Consider the following 19,405-nt stretch of genomic DNA (forward strand, 5'->3'; position numbering starts at 1 on the left):
AAAAAAAAGGTATGGAAGGGCGCCTGGGTGGCTCAGTGGGTTAAAGCCTCTGCCTTTGGCTCGGGTTGTGATCCCAGGGTTCTGGGATCCAGCCTCACATCAGGCTCTCTGCTCAGCAGGGAGCCGGCTTCCTCCTCTCTCTCTGACTGCCTCTCTGCCTACTTGTGATCTCTGTCTGTCAAATAAATAAATAAAATCTTTAAAAAAAATAAAAATAAAAGGTATGGAAATATAGAGGAAAAGGGAGTGGGTTAAGTACATGGGGTTCTTCAACTTTTAGAGATGTAATTTTTTTTTTAAGATTTTATTTATTTATTTGACAGAGAGAGATCACAAGTAGGCAGAGAAGCAGGCAGAGAGAGAGAGAGAGAGAGAGGGAAGCAGGCTCCCTGCCGAGCAGAGAGCCCGATGCGGGACTCGATCCCAGGACCCTGAGATCATGACCTGAGCCGAAGGCAGAGGCTTAACCCACTGAGCCACCCAGGCGCCCTAATTTTTTTTTTTTTTTTTAAGATTTTAGTTTTAAGTGGGTGCCTGGATGGCTCAGTAGGTTAAGCATCTGCATTTGGTTTGGGTCATGATCCCAGGGTTTTGGGATTAAGCCCTGCTCAGGGGGAGAGTCTGCTTCTCCCCTTCCCTCTGCCCCTCCCTACACTGATGTGCTCTCTCTCTCTCTCACTCGTTCACTCTCAAATAAATAAACAAAATCTTTAAAATATTTATTTTTAAGTAATCTCTATACTCAACATAGGGCTCAAACTTACAACCCCAAGATCTAGAGTTGCATGCTCTACCAACTGAGCCAGCCAGGCTCCCCTATAGCTGTAAATTTTAAAACACATTTTAAACTGGATAAACCAAGAAAAAGATGTATAAGCCTATTTAAAGGTAAAAAGGAAACTACCAGTAATAATTAAAACTGGAGAGGAAGGATGAGAAAAGGAGTATAATGATTACTCTTTTTTGACTTTTGAATTTTATACTAGGCATATATATATTTTTATAGATAAATATATATATGAACAGGTAATATATATATCACTTGTTAAAATGAATGCATCAATTTTTTAATTTTTTTTAATTTAAGTAAACTCTATCCTTAATGTAGGGCTTGAACTCATGACCCCAAGATATGTGTCACATGCTCTACTGACTGAGCCAGCCAGGCGCCCCTAAATGCATCAATTCTTAAGTAAATTAACAAAATCAGTGCAGTGCAATAAGCAACGCAGCTACTTGTAGAGCACACAATAAAAACAGGTTCACTGTAATTCTAGAAACTAGCAGGGTTGCAACTGAATAGAAGTAAGTGAAAGGAGAAAATGACAAAAGGATTATAAAGTACCCAGTTCTACTTCTGGGTATATATTTGGAGGAATTAACAGCACAGGCTCAAAAAGATATGTGTATACCAATGTTCATAGCAGTATTATTTACCATAGTCAAAAGGTAGAAAAACCCAAATGTTCATTTACAAATAAATAAGCAAAATGTGCTACATATATAATGGAATATTAGCCTTAAAAAGGAAGGACATTCTGATACATGCTATAATGTTGATGAAACTTGGAAACAAGTCAGACAAAAAAGGACAAATATTGTAGGATTCCATTTATATGAGGTTTCTACAAGAGTCATATTCATAGAGACAGAAAATAGATTGGTGGTTACTGTGGGCTGGGAAGAGGAGTGAATGGGGAGTTATTATTTAATGAGTACAGAGCTTCAGCTGGGGAAGATGAAAATTTGCTGGCAACAGATGGTAGTGATGGTTACAGAACAATGTGAATATACTTAATGCCATTGAACTATATACTTAAAGATGGTTAAAGCAGTAAATTTTTTGTATATTTTAGCAAAATGTTTAAGTTTAAAAAACAAAAAACACAATGTTCCCCTTCCCCCTCCATTCTTAAATGATTGTCTAGAAGCCATTAGGTGCGACCAGCCATGGTAGGCATCTGCTTGGGGATGATGGAGGCTGTGGTTGGCAAGCAGGTAGCGATGGAGCACTGGGCAGGGTAAGGAGGATGGGAGATGGAAACAACAGGAGAAGAAGATCATGAGAGTCAGTTTCTCTCTGTTGAGAAAGAGAATTAAATGTATGGAAAGGGAGAAAACTAGAATAAACCCTATGGTGTTGAACTTGAGTTGAAGATGTTGGTGTGAACATATGGATTTCAATATATATATACACTGATATAGAAGTAGATATATAAATATATATAGTTAAAATGACAAAAATTCAACTGAGTAAATTTGAACATCTAATTGGCTTTATCAAACAATTCATAAATCATGGAACACTTACTCTAGCCAGCAGAGATACTCTGAAGAGTTATGCAAAATAGCTTTCATAGAGAGGAGTGTGAGACAAGCAAGTTGCTAGCAAAGGAAACCTTCTAATGAAGGTCATTAGAAGAAAGTAAGAGTTCAAGATGATGGCTTCTCATTGGATGAACCACAGCACTTCCCATTGGCTGCGCTTGTTGCTGGGCCAGAAGAATATCTTCCTTCTGCTAGAGTAGTGAAGTTGTAAGCCTTCCTGTTGGAGATGCAAGGTACCTCTCCTCCTGTTTGGGGTAACTGGCCACAGATGGTTGTGTGAGAGCTCTCCCTACAAGGCTTCCCAAGTCCAACTTTAGTTGAGGTTTCCTTTACTAACTTTCCTGGTACCTTTCCTCACTCTGTTCATGAGGGAGCCTAGGAGCAGCGATTATCCCAACAGCAATGAGCAAAAACCAGTGTCCAAATCTTGGTTTTTCTTCCTTTCTCTTTCTTTCTTCTTCTTTTTTTTTTTTTTTTTTTTTTTTTGCCCCCCAAATCTTGGTTTCTAAACACCATTCTCCACTAAAAGAACAAGGGTTTCTTGGAGAAATGGCTGATTAACAGAGCTGGGTTAGGAAAGGTACAAGATATGCTGGAAAGTATGGAAAATTTCAAAAAAATGATGGGGATATGTCAAAATGACATAGAAGGGGCGCCTGGGTGGCTTAGTGGGTTAATCCTCTGCCTTCGGCTCAGGTCATGATCTCAGGGTCCTGGTATTGAGCCCTGCATCCAGGCTCCCTGCTGAGCAGAGAGCCTACTTCCCTCCCTCTCTCTCTGCCTGCCTCTCTGCCTACTTGTGATCTCTATCAAAAAAATAAATAAAACCTTAAAAAAAAAAAAAACAATGACATAGAAGTCAGCCTGAAGGGATTCTTACTGGTCAAATACAGGGTAATTTGGGCATCAGAAAAAATAATGAATTCCAGTGGCAACCAAGATGCAGTAACCCACTACAGGCATTCTCCTCTGTCCATTGTAACCAAAACTTTGGATAAAACACAACTTGGGACTCTTACAATAATGGCAAGTGTAATGGGGTGGGGAGTGGATCGTAAAAATGAAAAAAAAAAAAGCCCCAGTGGGGGGTGAGTTTCTTGGTTAAATGAAGCCATAGGATACAAATCATTAGACAAAAATCAATTGTATTTTTATATACTACTGAACAATTAGAAACTGAAAATTTTAAAACACCATTTTAGTAGCACTAAAAACATGAAATACTTAGGTATAAATGTAATACATGAAGATTCTATATGCTGAAAACAATAAAACACTGATGTACGAAATTAAAGAACATCTAAATAATACCAGATCTGGTACCAGTTCCTTTACACATATTTTCTCTTTGACTCCTCAGAGCCATTCTGTGTGGTAGTTACTACCCCCAGGCTCATAAAGGGTTTGACTTACCTAAGGCCATATGATAAAAGAATTCATAGCAGCTTCATTTTGGAATAGCCCCAAACTGGAAATAACTCAAATGTCTCAACCAGTGACTGGCTAAGCAAACTATGGTACATCTACACCATGGCTTATTATTCAGTAATAAAAATAAACTATGAAACATATAAAACAAGCTAGATGAATCTCTAGGGAATTATTCTAAGTGCAGAAAGCCAGTCCCAAATGGTTATATGCTCTATGACTCCATTTGTATAACATTTTTGAAATGACAAAATCATAGAGATGAACAGATTAGTGTTGCCTGCTGCTAGAGATGGGGGGTAGGGGAGAGGGAAGGATGTAATTATAAAGTGGTAGCATGAGGGACTGTCAGAACTAGACCTCAAGACTTGACCTTTGCTGCCTACCTGCTTGAACTCACGAACCTCTGTTCCACATTTTTCTTTAAGCTCTTCTTTCCAGCTTATCTCTTTAACTCAGGCAAAAGATCCAACAGGCAGAGCATCCTGTGATGGAAACTGAAAACCCTCAAGCAGTAAGGACTGCCTGGACAAAATGCTACAGTTGACCCAGACCACCCAGATCAGTTTGAATTTAACCCCTGACCAACACGTGTGCAGATGGGCCCTGGAGTGATCAACTGTCCCTTTACCTCATTATAATACAAAAATCTCCACTCAAAGAGGAGCAAACCTCATTTACATAATACACAATGCATGTATAGGCATGTTTCCCTTAAAGTGCACACACGACTTTGTGCCATCTTGATGACAAGGCTCTCTTATCTAAATAGTCATTCTAACCCTAAAAAAAGGAATCCATTCACCTTTGCTCAGAGAGTCACAGCTTTGGAAGTTATTACCCGTGATCTCCTTACTTGCTACAAACATAGTTTACATTGTGAGAGCACTCTATGTGGTATAGTTTCTACCTGTGATCCCCCAAGGTTCAAACTCACTTTAGTTCAGTTACAGGAACTTAGCGGTCACCAAACATTTCTGGATACTGATTGTGGCACAGGTGCATGAATCTACATTTGATAAAATTGCATAGGCCTATACATATACACAATTAAGCATTTTTGAATAAACTCTTTAGATTGTATCATCAATTTCCTGGTGTTGATAGGGTACTATGATTGCGCAAGATGTCACCACTGGGGAAGACTGGGTGAAGTGTTCATGAGACCTCTCTGTACTATTTTTGCAACTTCCTATGAAGCCATAATTTTTTCCAAATAAAAAGCCTTTAAAAAAAAAAAGTATCCAGGCTTCTTTCTATACTGCAACCCCCAACAATATGCCATTAAAAGACACCCATCTCTGAAAAGAGTATGGGAATCATATTAGTGCTCCCCTTCATAGATGAAACCCACTACTTGTCCTCTTTTCTTTCAGTATTTACTCAGAGTCCAACTGGGAATCAGGCCTTGTGTTGGAAGCTAAGTGATAGGAGATACATGATCCATGATCCCTTCCCAAGTGAGCTCCCAACGTAGTGCTAATGAGAAGGCCTAATATGATAAGAACAATGGACTACAAGTGAAAAGAATTCTGTCCTCATGGAACCACTTACTAGGTATTTTAGTTTGGACCAATCCATTTCCTCTTGTTGTGCTGACTTCTTAACCTGCAAAATTCGGGAGAATGGAATACATATGAATATATTTTAAACTTAACCTGGGTCCTGTGGGTGGGTTCAAGGACACCTGAAATCATATGCATAAGTATGTAGGATAATTTCAGAAGATGTATTTTAACCTTTTTTTTTTAGATTCTGGGCATTTGCTCACCCATAGAGTTTAGAATAACTGCATCTAACTTTTGGATTTAATGTCAGTGTGCTCTTCCATTGTAACATTCCACCATTCCAATAGATCTAATAGATCTCCAAGATCTCTCCATTTCTAATACTCCACGATTCTAATTTTTGGATTTAATGTCAATGTGCTCTTCCATTGTAACATTCCACAATTCTAATAGATCTAATAGATCTCCAAGATCCCTCCATTTCTAATACTCCACGATTCTAATTAGGATGCAAGAAATGGACTAAAGAGCTAACATTCTGTGATTCCATGGACCACAAGAGTTCATTCCCTTCCCTGACAGAACGATAAAATTTTTCAACATGAAATTCTAGACAGTCTATGATTTAACCTCCAAATGACCTTCCAACCTCAGCTTTCATCCCTTTCCCAGACCCTGGCCACTCCCCTCAGTGTAGTCTGCAGTTTCCACAAAGTTTCGTTCCCATTCACTCTGTGCCTTGGCACAGGCAATGCCTTCTACCTGGATTGCCCCTAGATCTACCCTTTTTCTTGAGTATCATCTTGAAGTTCTCCTCCCCAGTGAACCTTTCCATGGCCCTTTGTCCTTGCAGCAAGGTTTGATATGCTCCCTTAAACCTGGGTTTCTGACTGCCTGCTACCACCCAGGGAATAGGACTATTGGTTCACTCAGGGCAGTGAACCAAAAATGCCAAGAGGCAAGGCAGAGTAAGTAAAGGTTTGAAACTAGTTGGTATAGCAAACTCTAGACCCATTTTCCCACCTCTGGAAATAAAGAAAAATGTCAGCTCTAAGGAAAACAACATCCTGAGAGCAATAGTAAATTAAAAGAAAAAATAGTAAATGTAAACAGCATTTTGTTTACAAACAGACAAAGGAGAGTGGTGAGGATTGAGGCCATCTGGGACAGAGGATCTTCACTTCCAGCTACTTGTTGATTGGCAGGAATGTAAGTGGGACCACTGTGGTCAGCACACCTACTTTTTCAAGAAAAGCTGGAAATCCAGATTTGCATGTGAAATTTCCCAATTTTAAGTATCAATAGCTAAAAAATATTCAAGACCCATTGCAATGACTTTCAAGGTTTTCAAACTGTGAAAAATGTTTTGTGAGGATCCACTTCTACGCATCCAAGAGAGCACATCCTATGGGGGAGGCAAGTTTTGTATCAGGGCTGCTGGTGTATTGCTAGTTGTTAAACACACCAACTTCTTCTGCACAGAGCTCAGACAAAACCTTTCATATGAGGCCTCTGTCCCTCTCTGGGTCTTCGTTTCTCCATCCATAAAATGGCGATACAAAATACAATTGTCAAGCAGAATATATCACGTAAGGGTTATCAGAGCTACATGCTTTTATCTGCATCATCTCAATGAATTCTCATAACTTCTATGAGGTAAGCTGTATTACCTTCACATTTTACAGATAAAAAAATGCAGCTCAGAGATAGCAACTTACCTAATGAAGACAACACCAAACATAAAAAGCCCTTTCCTTCAAAGGGCTTTACTGATTTAGTTCTCTCAACAAGTCTGACCCAAGGCAAATAAACCCTGAAATGGGAATTCCATCAAGGCTGCCTGACTCCAAAACGGTAGCACAGGGCTGCTTAACAGAAAAACAATGCAAACCACACATATAATTTCAATTTGTCTAGTAGCCACATTTAAAAGTAAAATGACACAGGTTAATTTTAATAATACACTTTATTTGACCCAACATATGCAAAATACTATCAATCTAACATTGACATAAAAAATAGAGCTATTTTACTCTTTTTTGTACTAAATCTTGGGTGTATTTTAGATCACAGCACATCGTAATTCCGACTAGCCACATTTCAAGGGCCCATGCCTATGGGGCAAGGCACTTAATAATCTTAATGTTAAAAGCAGAACCCAGAGAGGCACCTGTCCCTTGGTTTCAAAGGACACGCAAAATACAATAATGGCACACAGTTCTTGAGCATATAGCTTGTGCCATGGGAGGGGCGAATCTTACTATGTGTGTTGGGGATCTTCACCCGTTATATTTTGTCATCCTCGCAACAAGGTGAATGCCACTGCCCTCCTCTTTTGACGGAAAGAGGATTTCCACGTGTCAGGGCCTCCCCCAGTGCCGACCTCCGTCCAGTCGTCCCCTCTCCCACCACCGGCCGGGCGCCAGCCCCAGAGAAACCTTCGCTCGCCCTCATCCCAGTCAGGGGAGGCGCACACCCAGCTGGAGGTGCAGATCACCTGCGGGCCGGAGAGCTCACAGTGAGTAAAGACTCCTCCGGGCTCCTCCTCCTCCTCCAGCTCTTCATCCTCCTCTTCCTCCCCCTCCTCCTCGGACGCCGATTTTGACTCTGACTCCGAGTCCTCGAACTGATGCTGGGAGGCGACATCGCGAACAGCAGACCAGCGCACACTTAAAGAGGTCCACCCCTGCACCTCAGTCGCAGCCGCCTCCTGACAGGACTCGCTAACGTGAGCGGGCGCCGCTTTCGGGAGCCGGGACTTGGATTCCGGGCGCTCTGGCGCTGAGCTCATCGCAGAAGCCAGGGCGGACTTCCGCTTCCGGCCCCCTCAGGCACTTTGCGAGTGAGGTTGAATTTGGCCCGCTGTCGGCCCGTCCCCACCCGCCTACCGGGACGGCCCTTAACGCGTCAAACCCCTCCCTCTTTCAGCCCCTCCCCGCGCAGACGCAGTGCTGAGGCCGCGGCTGCGGGACAAAGAGTGACGTCCAGAGGTTGGAGTCATGGCTGCGTCTGAGCCGAGCTTGGTGGTTTCTGGGGACCTCGCGCTGTCGCCAGAGAAGGAAGAAGGAGCCGGCCTGAGCTCAGGCCCGGAGCGTAACTCTGCGGGCTCCTCGTCGACCCCTGAGGCCCCACCGCCTGCCCCTGAACCCTCCACTCCCAACGCCGCAGTCCCCGAAGCGATTCCTACGCCTCCTGCGGCGGCCTCCGTGGCCTTGGAGCTGCCGCCCACAGGCCTGGGCTCCCCGCCGCTCGCCGAAGCTGCTCCGCGCTCCCCTCCACACCCTGGCGGCTCCCGACCCGGCCCGGAGACGTTCCGCCAGCGTTTCCGGCAGTTCCGTTACCAGGACGCCGCAGGCCCGCGGGAGGCGTTCCGGCAGCTGCGGGAGCTCTCCCGCCAGTGGCTTCGACCCGACATCCGTACGAAGGAGCAGATCGTGGAGATGCTGGTGCAGGAGCAGCTGCTCGCCATCCTGCCTGAGGCGGCGCGGGCCCGGCGGCTTCGCCGCCGCACGGATGTGCGCATCACGGGCTGAGCTGTGGAGCTGCGGCGGCCAGGCGTGGGCGTTCTCTGGACTGGGGCCACGATCGGGTCTGGCGGCCTGAGCCTACCTCTACATTCCGCGCTGATGAAAAACGAGTTTGGGACAGCTCCAGTCGTCTGATGTGTCCCTTTCGTTCGTCCCTTAGTAGGTTTATTTTCCCGAGCTTATCTCCTTCCAACCTCCTTTTTGGCTGATGGCGAAACCAGGTTGGGAGCCCAAGAGAATAAAGCCTTTGTTCCCTGTTCACTTGGCATTTTCTGGTTTTGTTTTTTTGTGGGACCGTTAACGCGTTGGCTAGGCCTAGGCCTCCGCATCTGGGATATTTTTATCCTGCTCGCTCCACAGGGCCCCCCTGGGTATTCCTTTGTTTAGTTGCAGTCTCCATAGTTTTAGCAGCTTGGATTCCGTATTCGCTCCTACCTCTCATTAGCATATGAATTTGCTTTCCTACTTAAAAAGGTAGTGGGTAGTGGTTGTGGCAGGCAAATAGCGGACTCTATATTAAGTGCTTACTTAACTGGCTATCTCTGTACCAACTGGGCCACTAACTTGTTACACCAATATGCCCTTTGGGCACAGGCTTCCCAAAAGACCCACACCAGCGGGCTATTTTAGGAAGTGTTTTAGTGCAGGTCCTTAGGGAGAGCTCCTTGTGAGCTCTGGTTTAAGCCTCCAAACTCACTTTTCTTGTCATATTTTGGGCCCCTAGAATTTAAGGAAAACTGGAGTGAACTAATGGATTACATTGCTGGAGCCACTCACTTTAATTCTTTTAAATAAGTGTAATTGTTTAGAAAGAGAAGGAATTTGGCAAGTAATAGGGAGGCTCTGTTATAAAATCATAAAGCCTACTTCTCCCTAAGTCTTCTGCCCACCCAGGAACTAATTAGGGTCCCTGGGCAATGTGGAATGGTCTCAGAAGGGTCCTAACTGCAATGGGTGCCATCTCTTAATATAAAGAAGGCCAGACCTATCTTCACTTCACTGCTCTCAACAACCGAAATCTAGTAAGCCTGCAGCTCACACCACAAAGCAGGAGCCAGACTGGGTTGGGGGGGGGGGTACATTTTGCCTTCTCATATTAAAGAAACTTAGATGAATTCAAAATTCTTTTGCATACATTCTTGGGATTTAGGATCTTGAGCTTGCATCTCCTTTCCTACAGAAGATACATCTGTTTACAATGTAAAAAGTCTTCCTCTAAAAGATGTTTATAGGGGCGCCTGGGTGGCTCAGTGAGTTAAGCCGCTGCCTTTGGCTCAGGTCATGATCTCAGGCTCCTCGGATGGAGTCCCACATGGAGTCCCGCATCGGGCTCTCTGCTCAGCAGGGAGCCTGCTTCCCTCTCTCTCTCTGCCTACCTCTCGGTCAACTTGTGATTTCTCTCTGTCAAATAAATAAATAAATTCTTTAAAAAAAAAAAGATGTTTATAGAAAATCATGTAGTGTATACTAAAAATAGGGTACAGAACTTTATAATAACATGACTGAAACATAGCAACAAAAACCTGTTTTATTTTTTCCAAATACAGATACAGAAGTTTGCATGTTTTGCAAATATTGCTTCAAAGCAACATTTCTATATACAGCGCCTTCTGTTCTAATAGCGCGTAAACATAGATATGTATCCACAGTGCAATGTTGGCTCATCAAGGGTCCACCTTGCATAACACTCATCGTTTAAAGAAACAAAATGATTAGTCAAACCAGAACTGTTTTTGTCAAGGCAATTTTTTATAGGTGTATAATTTTCCTCAAAAGAAAACTTAGGTAGTGTACACATTTCTATAAGGTAACAGCAATCTTTACAAATAACAGTTTCCAGTGCTCCAACTTGCGGTTAATTCGGTCTGACCCAGGAATTGGGGATGGAGCCCCTCAACATGGCTTTAAATTAGAGAAGCACACTGAGGTTATCAGAACTTGGGAGTCATCCCTGCTTCCCTAAGGACAAAAGTCACAATGAGTAAAATGGGATTAATTCCTTTATAAACAACAAACCCAATAATGGCCAGTTGGCAGGATTAGGGTAATTCAGTTTCTGCTTCCACCTTTGAGAAAGACATGACCTCGACTCCCTTAAAGTTGCAGCTTCCCCAGATGTGATGCTCAAATGTATCTGAGAAAAGAAAAATCAGTAATCTAATAATATAAGTCATCATTCCTCACAGCTGTGGCTACAGAAAATCATCCTGTTTCATCCCTTTTCAGACAAACACAATCTTATTAAAGTGACCATCTGATAAATTGCGCAAAACGTAGATGCCATGCATACTCCTTGGACGTTTCTTCCCACACCAGAAATGCCAACATTAGCAATGGGAAAGAGCCTCGTGGAGGGGAATCATGTCAGCTTTACTACAGATGTCAAAGCCACATGGCCTCCCTCTGATGGATAAGGTACAGTAGGTCAGCTGGTCCTAAGTTCATTTTATATCAAATGGTGAAGAAATCACTGTACAGAGCATTCCCTGAAACAGATTTTGGTACAGAGGCTTTCAAGACCACAATGACCTGTGTGCCTTCAAGGCCTAATCGTTCCAAAGGTCGCTGGAGATACTGTCATTGCTATAGAGATATTGGCTACTTCACGTTTACATAGTAAATATTTGCAGCATATAACATTACAGATTCATAAACCCATAATTAACTTGTGAGTGTTAATGGACAACTGTGCTTTGATTTTTGCCTTTAGTGATAAGAAAACTAAATGGTGAAACGGGTCACTCCTCAAAGCATGGAACATTTTCTTTAACTTTGTCTAGCAAAGTAAAACAAAACAATATAGCAATTACACATGGAACCGTAACCTGCAAGAGTAACAAATGTTATCTTAAAAGGTACAAATGGTACCTGGACCTTAAGCAGCATAATCACCTTGACCTCACAAAATAATACAAACAGGAAATCTGAAGTGTTAAAGTATTTTAAAACAATTCTGAAAATGCCAACTACTGAACATACACCTTCTGGAAGGAGAAAAGCGGCACATGTAGAATCTGAAATTTGTTTACAACAATATAAAATAAGGTAATTCTCCAAACCACATTCTTTGTAACAAATCTTTACAGTGAAAGAGTTCAAAACTTGGGGAAACATTTTTTTGGACATTAAATAGAACCAGGAAGCTGTCAATATTAAGAAGTGGGTAGAAAATGCTGTCCTTTGGGTTCCAGACCCTGCCTGCTTCAGTTTGGAATTCCTCCTAGATTCTTATTACAGTGAGATTCTAGTTCCTCCACAGGCTGTATGGGCTCTGCTACAAAAAACACAACCCAGCCAACTCTGGGGTAAAAGCATACAAAACTTGTCCCCGGTACCATGAAGTCATGCAAGACAGGTGGTGAGAAAAGTGAAGAGTCCTAAGGAGAAGGCAGGGTAGCCAAGGCCTCCGCTCCTTCCCAACCTCCACCGAACGTGAAGTCACGACATTCTCACGAAGCTGGAAAAATGGAAATGAGGCCTGCTGCCTAAATCCATGCCAGGCAGAAACAAGAAGGCTTGGCATGTGCCCCACCCTGACAAAAAAAGTCAATTAAATAAGCTGCAAGTTGAACTGACAACTGTTTCCAACTAAACTTTTTTGGCTCTCATTCCATTTATCGGTGGCACAATATCAAGTGAAGTTTGTGCAAAAAGACTCACTCTCCATTCAACGATGTGCACAGAAGAAAGGAATCCCAAGAGTCTATTTGTTACCTTCTTGGTAGGCTTCAAGATCAGAGTGCCCTGCCCTCCAGCAGCCAAAATGGCCCCTTTGTCCAATGTCCATCACACCCCCTGCCCAGATCCCTGAAGTCAGTCGGTGTCACGTGCATTCGGCATGCTAGGTTTATTTATTTAAATATGCAAAGCTCCTCCTGCAGGTGCCCCAGGATTGTGCCCCCACTAGTTCTGGGTGCCCAGTTTCATGTTGAGCAGCAGAGTGCGATCTGCTGCACCTTGCCCAGGTCCATCAGCAGCTGCTTGATGCAATGCTTGAGCTGCGGAAGCCTTGCCAGTGGCTCCGGGGGCTCCAATTCCCCAGTGTAGTCCAGCCAGCTCTCCAACACTGCAGACAGAAGAGAGACGACCCAGTGAGCTCCTAACACTTCATCTGTGAGAACAGCAGCAAGAATTTCAGCATCTTCTCCCCATCTATCCCCACAAGGGGCGAGGAGGGAGGGCCACTCAGCTGGCACTGACTCATCACCCTCTCTACAAAGTATTACCCGTAGGACAAAGCTCAAATACTTTCGAGGAGCACAGTCCAACAGAACTTTCTGCAGGGGAAATGGTCTATGTCTGTATTGTCTACACAGCAGCCACTAGCCACATGTAGCTAATTGAGCACTTAAAACGTAGCTGGTATGACTAAGGTACTGAATTCAAACTTTATTCAATTTTAATTCTTTAAAGAGCCACACATGGGGGCACTTGGGTGGCTCAGTGGGTTAAGCATCTGCCTTCAGCTCAGGTCATGATCCTGGAGTCCTGGGGTCAGGTCACACATTGAGCTCCCTGCTCAGCCGGCAGCCTGTGCCTGCAGCTCCCCCTGCTTATATGTACTCTTTCTCTCAAATAAGTAAAATCTTAAGAAAAGAAAAAAAAAAAAAAAGCCACATACAAATACTAACTACTGCATTAGTGCAGCTCTATGGTCTAGAAGGCTTTGAAGAGGGGCGCCTGGGTGGCTCAGTGGGTTAAAGCCTCTGCCTTCAGCTCAGGTCATGATCCCAGGGTCCTGGAATTGAGTCCCGCTTTAAAAAAAAAAAAAAGAAAAAAAAAAAAAACAGAACATAGAAGGCTTTGAAGAACCAACCTTCCTCAGTGTTACTCCCCAGTCTTTTTTTTTTTTTTTTTTTTTTTTTTTTTTAATTCTTCCTTCCTTCCTATAGCCTTTCTAGTTCATAAACCAACCTGTACTAGGTACCTTATGGACCCTCGAGCTGAAGGTGCAAAAAGACAAGACCCACCCGGTGCCTGTTTCTCAAAAAAGCTTAAAGCCTCACACATAATCCCTTTCCCTCCTCAGATCCAGCCCTCAACCTTCCTTCCCACCTTTTAAAATCCTTTGTTCCTATAAGGTACTTCCCAGGGAAGCCTTCCGCAACTCTACACCCTGAATCTAGTTGCTATGTTAAATTAAGGATGCTATGTGATCACATGCTTTCCTGCTTTGGAGCACTTACCATGGTTTATAATTATATATAATGGGATAATTCAATTAATACCTGTTTCTACCTCAAGATCAAATTCCATAATGGCAGAAGCCAGCTCTGCTTTGGTTATTACCATTATATCCCTAACACTCAACTGTGCCTGAAACATAGTAGGTACTCAACAGAGGCAGTGACAAAATGTGGGACTGGGGCGCTTGGGTGGCTCAGTGGGTTAGGCCTCTGCCTTTGGCTCAGGTCATGTCTTAGGGTCCTGGGATCAAGCCCCGAGTTGGGCTCTCTGCTCGGCAGGGAACCTGCTTCCCCTCTCTCTCTCTCTGCCTATTTCTGATCTCTGTCTGTCAAATAAATAAAAAAATCTTAAAAAAGAAGAAGAAGAAAAGTTTAAAAAAAAGATAAGTAAAAGATTCAGTATTTTCATAGTCATTAAAAATGTTTTGTCTCGGGGCACCTGGGTGGCTCAGTGTTTGGTTAAAGCCTCTGCCTTCGGCTCTGGTTGTGAACCCAGGGTCCTGGGATCGAGCCCTGCGTCGAGCTCTCTGCTCGGCCAGGCTCTCTGCTTGGCGGGGAGCCTGCTTCCCTTCCTCTTTCTCTGCCTGCCTCTGCCTACTTGTGATCGCTGTCTGTCAAATAAAATAAATAAAATCTTAAAAAAAAAAAATCTTTTGTCTTGGACGCCTAGGTGGCTCAGTTTGTTGAGCATCTGCCTTTGGCTTAGGTCATGATTCTGGGGTCCTGGGATTGAGTCCCTCACTGGGCTCCCTGCTCAATGAGGAGCCTGCTTCTCCCACTGCCTGCTGCTCCCCGTTTCTGAGCTCTCTTTCCGACAAAATCTTTAAAAAATTTCTTTTAAAAAATCTTTTTCTTTTAGTTTGACAACTGTTTATACAACTATATAAATTAAATTATGGTTAATATTAAAATAACTTAAAATATAAATCAGTCAATAGATAGTTTACTAGGCTATTTCTTAAAAGGAATACTATATCCAAATTCTTATAAGAGTTCAGTTTAGGGACACCTGGGTGGTTCAATGGGTTAAGCCTCTGCCTTCGGCTCAGGTCATGATCTCAGGGTCCTGGGATCGAGCCCCGCATCAGGCGCTCTGCTTAGCAGGGAGCCTGCTTCCCCCCCTCTCTCTGCCTGCCTCTCTGCCTATATGTGACCTCTCTCTCTCTCTCTCTCTCTGTTAAATAAATAAATAAAATCTTTAAAAATAAAAAAAGTTCAGTTTATCTTAATGGTATTTGGATGAACTCAAGAGTTAACTCCCTACAATAGTTGACATAAAATGGGATTCCGATAAATCTTAATTAAATGCAGTGGAAAAGTCTGTTTATCTGAATAAAATCTTTGAGATTTGTAATTCATTTTCACACTTTAGGGCCTGGGGTATTAGAACAGGAACAGAGTATGTGACCCCAGGTCAGCAGGACACATAAGAGGCCCAAGCCAAGTCCAGGCAGAGAAGGGAGCCTGGACTTATCCTCCTCACCACACTGGCCATGAGAGAGAATGAGAGTGACAAGTCAGTAAGAAGTAGGGAAACATGGATGTCTCCCCTAAGGGCAGGATCCTTTGGCAACAACAGAATATTCTCCATGTTTCCACAGTGCTAAGCCTACTCTCAGAGAACCAAAGCCACTCACTCCTACTGCCATTCTCTCAAAATCCATCATTTCCAGTCTGTCATTCAGTCCTCTTTTCAGCTAGGGAATAGCAGGGTTTTCAAACAATGGAATCAGTTACCATTCTCAGGAGCCCAAGGAAACCTTTTAGGAATAAAAGAGAGAGAAACACTCCCCCTTCCAGAAGTGTCCTCAGAATGAACCCTGAATTAGTCTCCCATTCTCAGTTCCTCAGGTGTGCCTGAAGGGCAGGACAGAAGCATGAGGGCATGGAGGTCCTTCTTTCACTTTTCTCCAACAGGACAACCCTTTCCTCCAATCAAGCCAGTCCTTTTATAATATACTGAGTAACAACCTCTTCCTCAGAGAACCTCACTTTTCTCAGGGTTCGGCTTCAGACCCAGAATTTCAGGAAGCCTTTCTGTTATCACTTCCCTTGCCACACGTCGCCTTTGGCAGGGCCTCGGCCATACATGTGCCCTGGCCACACCTCATGACTCTAGCTTGTGTAACATATGGCATCTTTCTGAGTTATTTCATGCAAGTAGCTTTACATCTCCAATTACAGTAATGGTAGCCTGACTATACTCAGACTCCTCAAATGGAATATTTACTTTTCAATTTGGCTCCGCTTTAAGAATGGAAACAAAAAATTAAGAAATAAGTGAAAAATCAAGAAGGAATTCTGTCTTCAAAAATCAAACTGGCAACTTCCCAGGGATCAGAAAGACTGAACTTGAGCATGTTTATCAGGACCACCTGTTATCACTAACACCTGGGAGAAACACCCAGGGCTACCCAAATGATTCAGTCAAGTTCTTAAATCTCTACTGATAAAGAAGAGAAGGCTTCAGCGGTTTAGATTTTACAAAAGGCTTTCTTCAGATTCATCCTCAAAGACATCCAAAAACCCTATTAAGTCAAAGTTGAAATTCCCCACAGAACTTGGTTAGCAAAGTTGCTCAGGTCACACACTGCCTGCAGGCAGTCTAGTTACACTTTTGCACTCTGCTTTGCACAGGCACTAGGTAAGTGAGGGAGGACTCCTGACTTCACACAGACCTTAGAAGCGCCTGACAAATGCAAAAAGTAAAGCTTGCCCATCTAAAGGGAGGATGGGGGTAGATGAGACTGAAAAGAAAGGAGGCAAGAATACAGCTATCTGTGGAGAGCCAGAGAAGGAGCCCTACCATCCAGTTCCTTCTCAATGGAGTCCATCCTGTTTGTGACTTCATCCTGAAGAGATTCCACATGAGTCAGCAGATTGAACTGCCACTGGTGCTGGGAACTCAGTAGCCCCTCTCCACCTCTGTCCAGCAGCTTCCGAGTGGGGGCTTCTTCGGGTAGGACCTTTTTGGAGACATATTCCCTCACCTAGGAATGCAATGGCAGTAAAGTTACTGAGTGGAGACAGTCCCAGCCTCTTCTCCAACCAGCCAGTGTTTGCAACCATCTGAAAATTCAGGTGCAGTTTGACTATTCCAAACCTCTATCTCCCTCTTTTCCTGTCTTGGACACAGGCAGAAGCATGCCTGGTATAGCAACCACAAACACCTCAGGGCAGCACAGGCGTCACTGCTGCTTCCCAGTGACCGGCCCAATGTCCCAGGCCTGAAATGGGCCTGGTGGAATGGCTTCTAGAGCCCTGAGATCAGAACAAAGCAGGGTGGGTGCAGACAGGGGTTAGTATATTACTTAGCAGGAGTTAGACAAACTAGTTTTAAGTTCAAGCTCCTTGTCTTGCTGAATGTATGAGCCTGGATTAGTTATTTTTCCTCTCTAAGCCTCTGATGGAAGTAGTAAAACCTACCTTATAGGTTCATGAGGATGAAATAGGATAAGGTTTATAAAACACAGTGTTGGCCTATGGTCAACTTGCCATGAATGAAAGATATTTTTAACCCTAGCTGACTTGTTTAGGGCCAGTATTTTCTGATTTTTTAATACATGGCAAATGCCTCTATGAAATCTGCATCATTTGTAGGATCACAACCCTTTTCTACAGTTGGTGATCTCAACCCTTCCTTCCTTCCTTCATTCATTTGAAATGAACAGAGTCAAGCTAGTATTTATTAGAGCTGACTGTGCAAAGCTCTGTGCTGATAGCTTTTCACAGACATGCTGCACAAAAACTAGAGGGCATGGGCACTGGCCCCTCCCACAGGGAGGTGAAGGGACATATCTAAGCAGGTGAAGTGACCTGATCAGCATCACATGGTAAGTGGCTAAGCCCAGACTTGAAACCAGGTCTGTCTCTAAGACCAACCTCACCAACCTTGACCACACTGTTTAGACACTGGCAAGGGCACAATGCCTACCCATGAGGGGCTTATAATCTAGAATGTCCCACTTGGAAATATGCAGTAACATATTTAATGCTGGTGATGCCAACCACAGGGTAAAGTTTGAGAGGAAGGAGGACAAGGGTGGAGAAACTCTCCAGTTACACAAAGCTTCTCAGACCAACTGAGGACAGCACAGAATGACCCCAGGGAACAGCTGAAGACAACAACAACAGTGTTGACTGGCAGGGAAATGACACAAAGAGGCTCTAGAAGAGCATGATTTGAATAACAAAAAAATGAGAGTTGTTCTTGGGAAAGTTGATGAGACCAGCAAATATTCTGACAAAATGGACTGTTCTTATGTCAGGGCTACAAAGTTTAAAGTCAAACGAAAGCTATCATAGAATTGTATTGAAAACTTTATGGCTAACAAAACACCTGACTCATTCTTTGCTCATGCTAAGAATTAGCAGCTAGGTGTAATTACAACATAAACCTGTTAAAGAAAAAACTCATTTTCCTACCTAACTTCCATTTATCAAGTACCAATCAACAATTTTCTCCTCGATTCTTCCCACCTCTCCACCCCCACCACCAGTGACTGCCATTTTGTCGGCATTTCCTATAACCATGATCTCTGGTTTAATCGGGCTTTCCTGACTTTGCACCCATTTTAACCCACCAAAAAACACCTATGATGAGCACATTTAAATAAAATTTTACAGTAAGTACAACTCTATAATAAGTGCCTTCCACAGAACCCTACAGGGGAGCTCAAGCACTCAAACACTAAATGAAGAACAAGTACAAGTGAGCCACATACCTTTAGGGAGCTAGATTTGGAGTCACTGTCCCCCCTACTCCTGTCTTGGTCTAGAGGCCAGCCCAGATGTGGAGAGAGAGAATCATCACCGTTCTCACGGAGGGGGTTGACCGCGTCGTCAAGGGCAGAGCCCCGGGTCTCCACCACCAGCTTCTGCTCCACAGCAGGGTAATAGGCGCGGGGCTTCTGATAGCAGTGCTCGCTGGTGATATAGGACTCCTCCACAGACCGGGGGAGGGCCAGGGGCAAGGGCTTCTCCATCGCCCCGTTCAAAGTTCTATAGCTCGGGACTTCCTCTTTGCTCTTGGCTTCAGTGACGTGGATGTGTTTTGAATGCGATCTCCCCTCCCCTGAGTGCTGTTTCCAAGGCTGACACCACAGCTGCAGATCAGGATGCTCCCTGCTTCTGTTAGGAAGGCAAACACAGATAGGGCTTTGGAGGAACTGGGACCAGTGCAGGGCTATCTCAATTCCCGCTCTCCCAACAGGAAGAGGAGCTCCCCACCTGGCCGCAAGCCACCATTTACCAAGCGAAAGGGAACATAAATCCATGGTCTCTGAGGAGACCATCTGTAGACAAGCTCCCACTGTGAACACTCATGGTGAGTGAGATTGGACTTGGAGTCAAAGACCTGACTCCATTTCAGTTCAGCCACTGATTAGCAGTACAGCTATAACAAGTCACTGAGCCAGACTCATTCCCA

General features: G+C 43.8%; 2 protein-coding genes across 2 annotated transcripts in view; one reads left to right on the forward strand and one right to left on the reverse strand.

The window, feature by feature from the left end:
- Positions 1–8,198: 8,198 nt before the first annotated feature.
- On the forward strand, positions 8,199–9,059 carry LOC111141542 (SCAN domain containing 1). The gene has a single exon (XM_022494158.1). The coding sequence runs from the start codon at positions 8,264–8,266 to the stop codon at positions 8,795–8,797; it is 534 nt and encodes a 177-aa protein (XP_022349866.1). The 5' UTR covers positions 8,199–8,263; the 3' UTR covers positions 8,798–9,059.
- Positions 9,060–10,302: 1,243 nt separating this feature from the next.
- The window catches only part of LOC111141549 (PHD finger protein 20), a 137,912-nt gene continuing 128,809 nt past the window's right edge, over positions 10,303–19,405 (reverse strand). Inside the window, exons 16-18 of the mRNA XM_022494168.1 lie at positions 18,702–19,107; positions 16,784–16,967; positions 10,303–12,857 (exon numbers count right to left, since the gene is read on the reverse strand). Coding sequence (XP_022349876.1) covers positions 12,715–12,857; positions 16,784–16,967; positions 18,702–19,107 — 733 coding nt within the window. The 3' untranslated portion in view covers positions 10,303–12,714. The remainder of the gene's footprint in view (positions 12,858–16,783; positions 16,968–18,701; positions 19,108–19,405) is intronic.

This window comes from Enhydra lutris, unplaced genomic scaffold (assembly GCF_002288905.1).
Source record: "Enhydra lutris kenyoni isolate GAN:26980312 unplaced genomic scaffold, ASM228890v2 scaffoldscaffold6, whole genome shotgun sequence".
Taxonomy (NCBI): domain Eukaryota; kingdom Metazoa; phylum Chordata; class Mammalia; order Carnivora; family Mustelidae; genus Enhydra; species Enhydra lutris.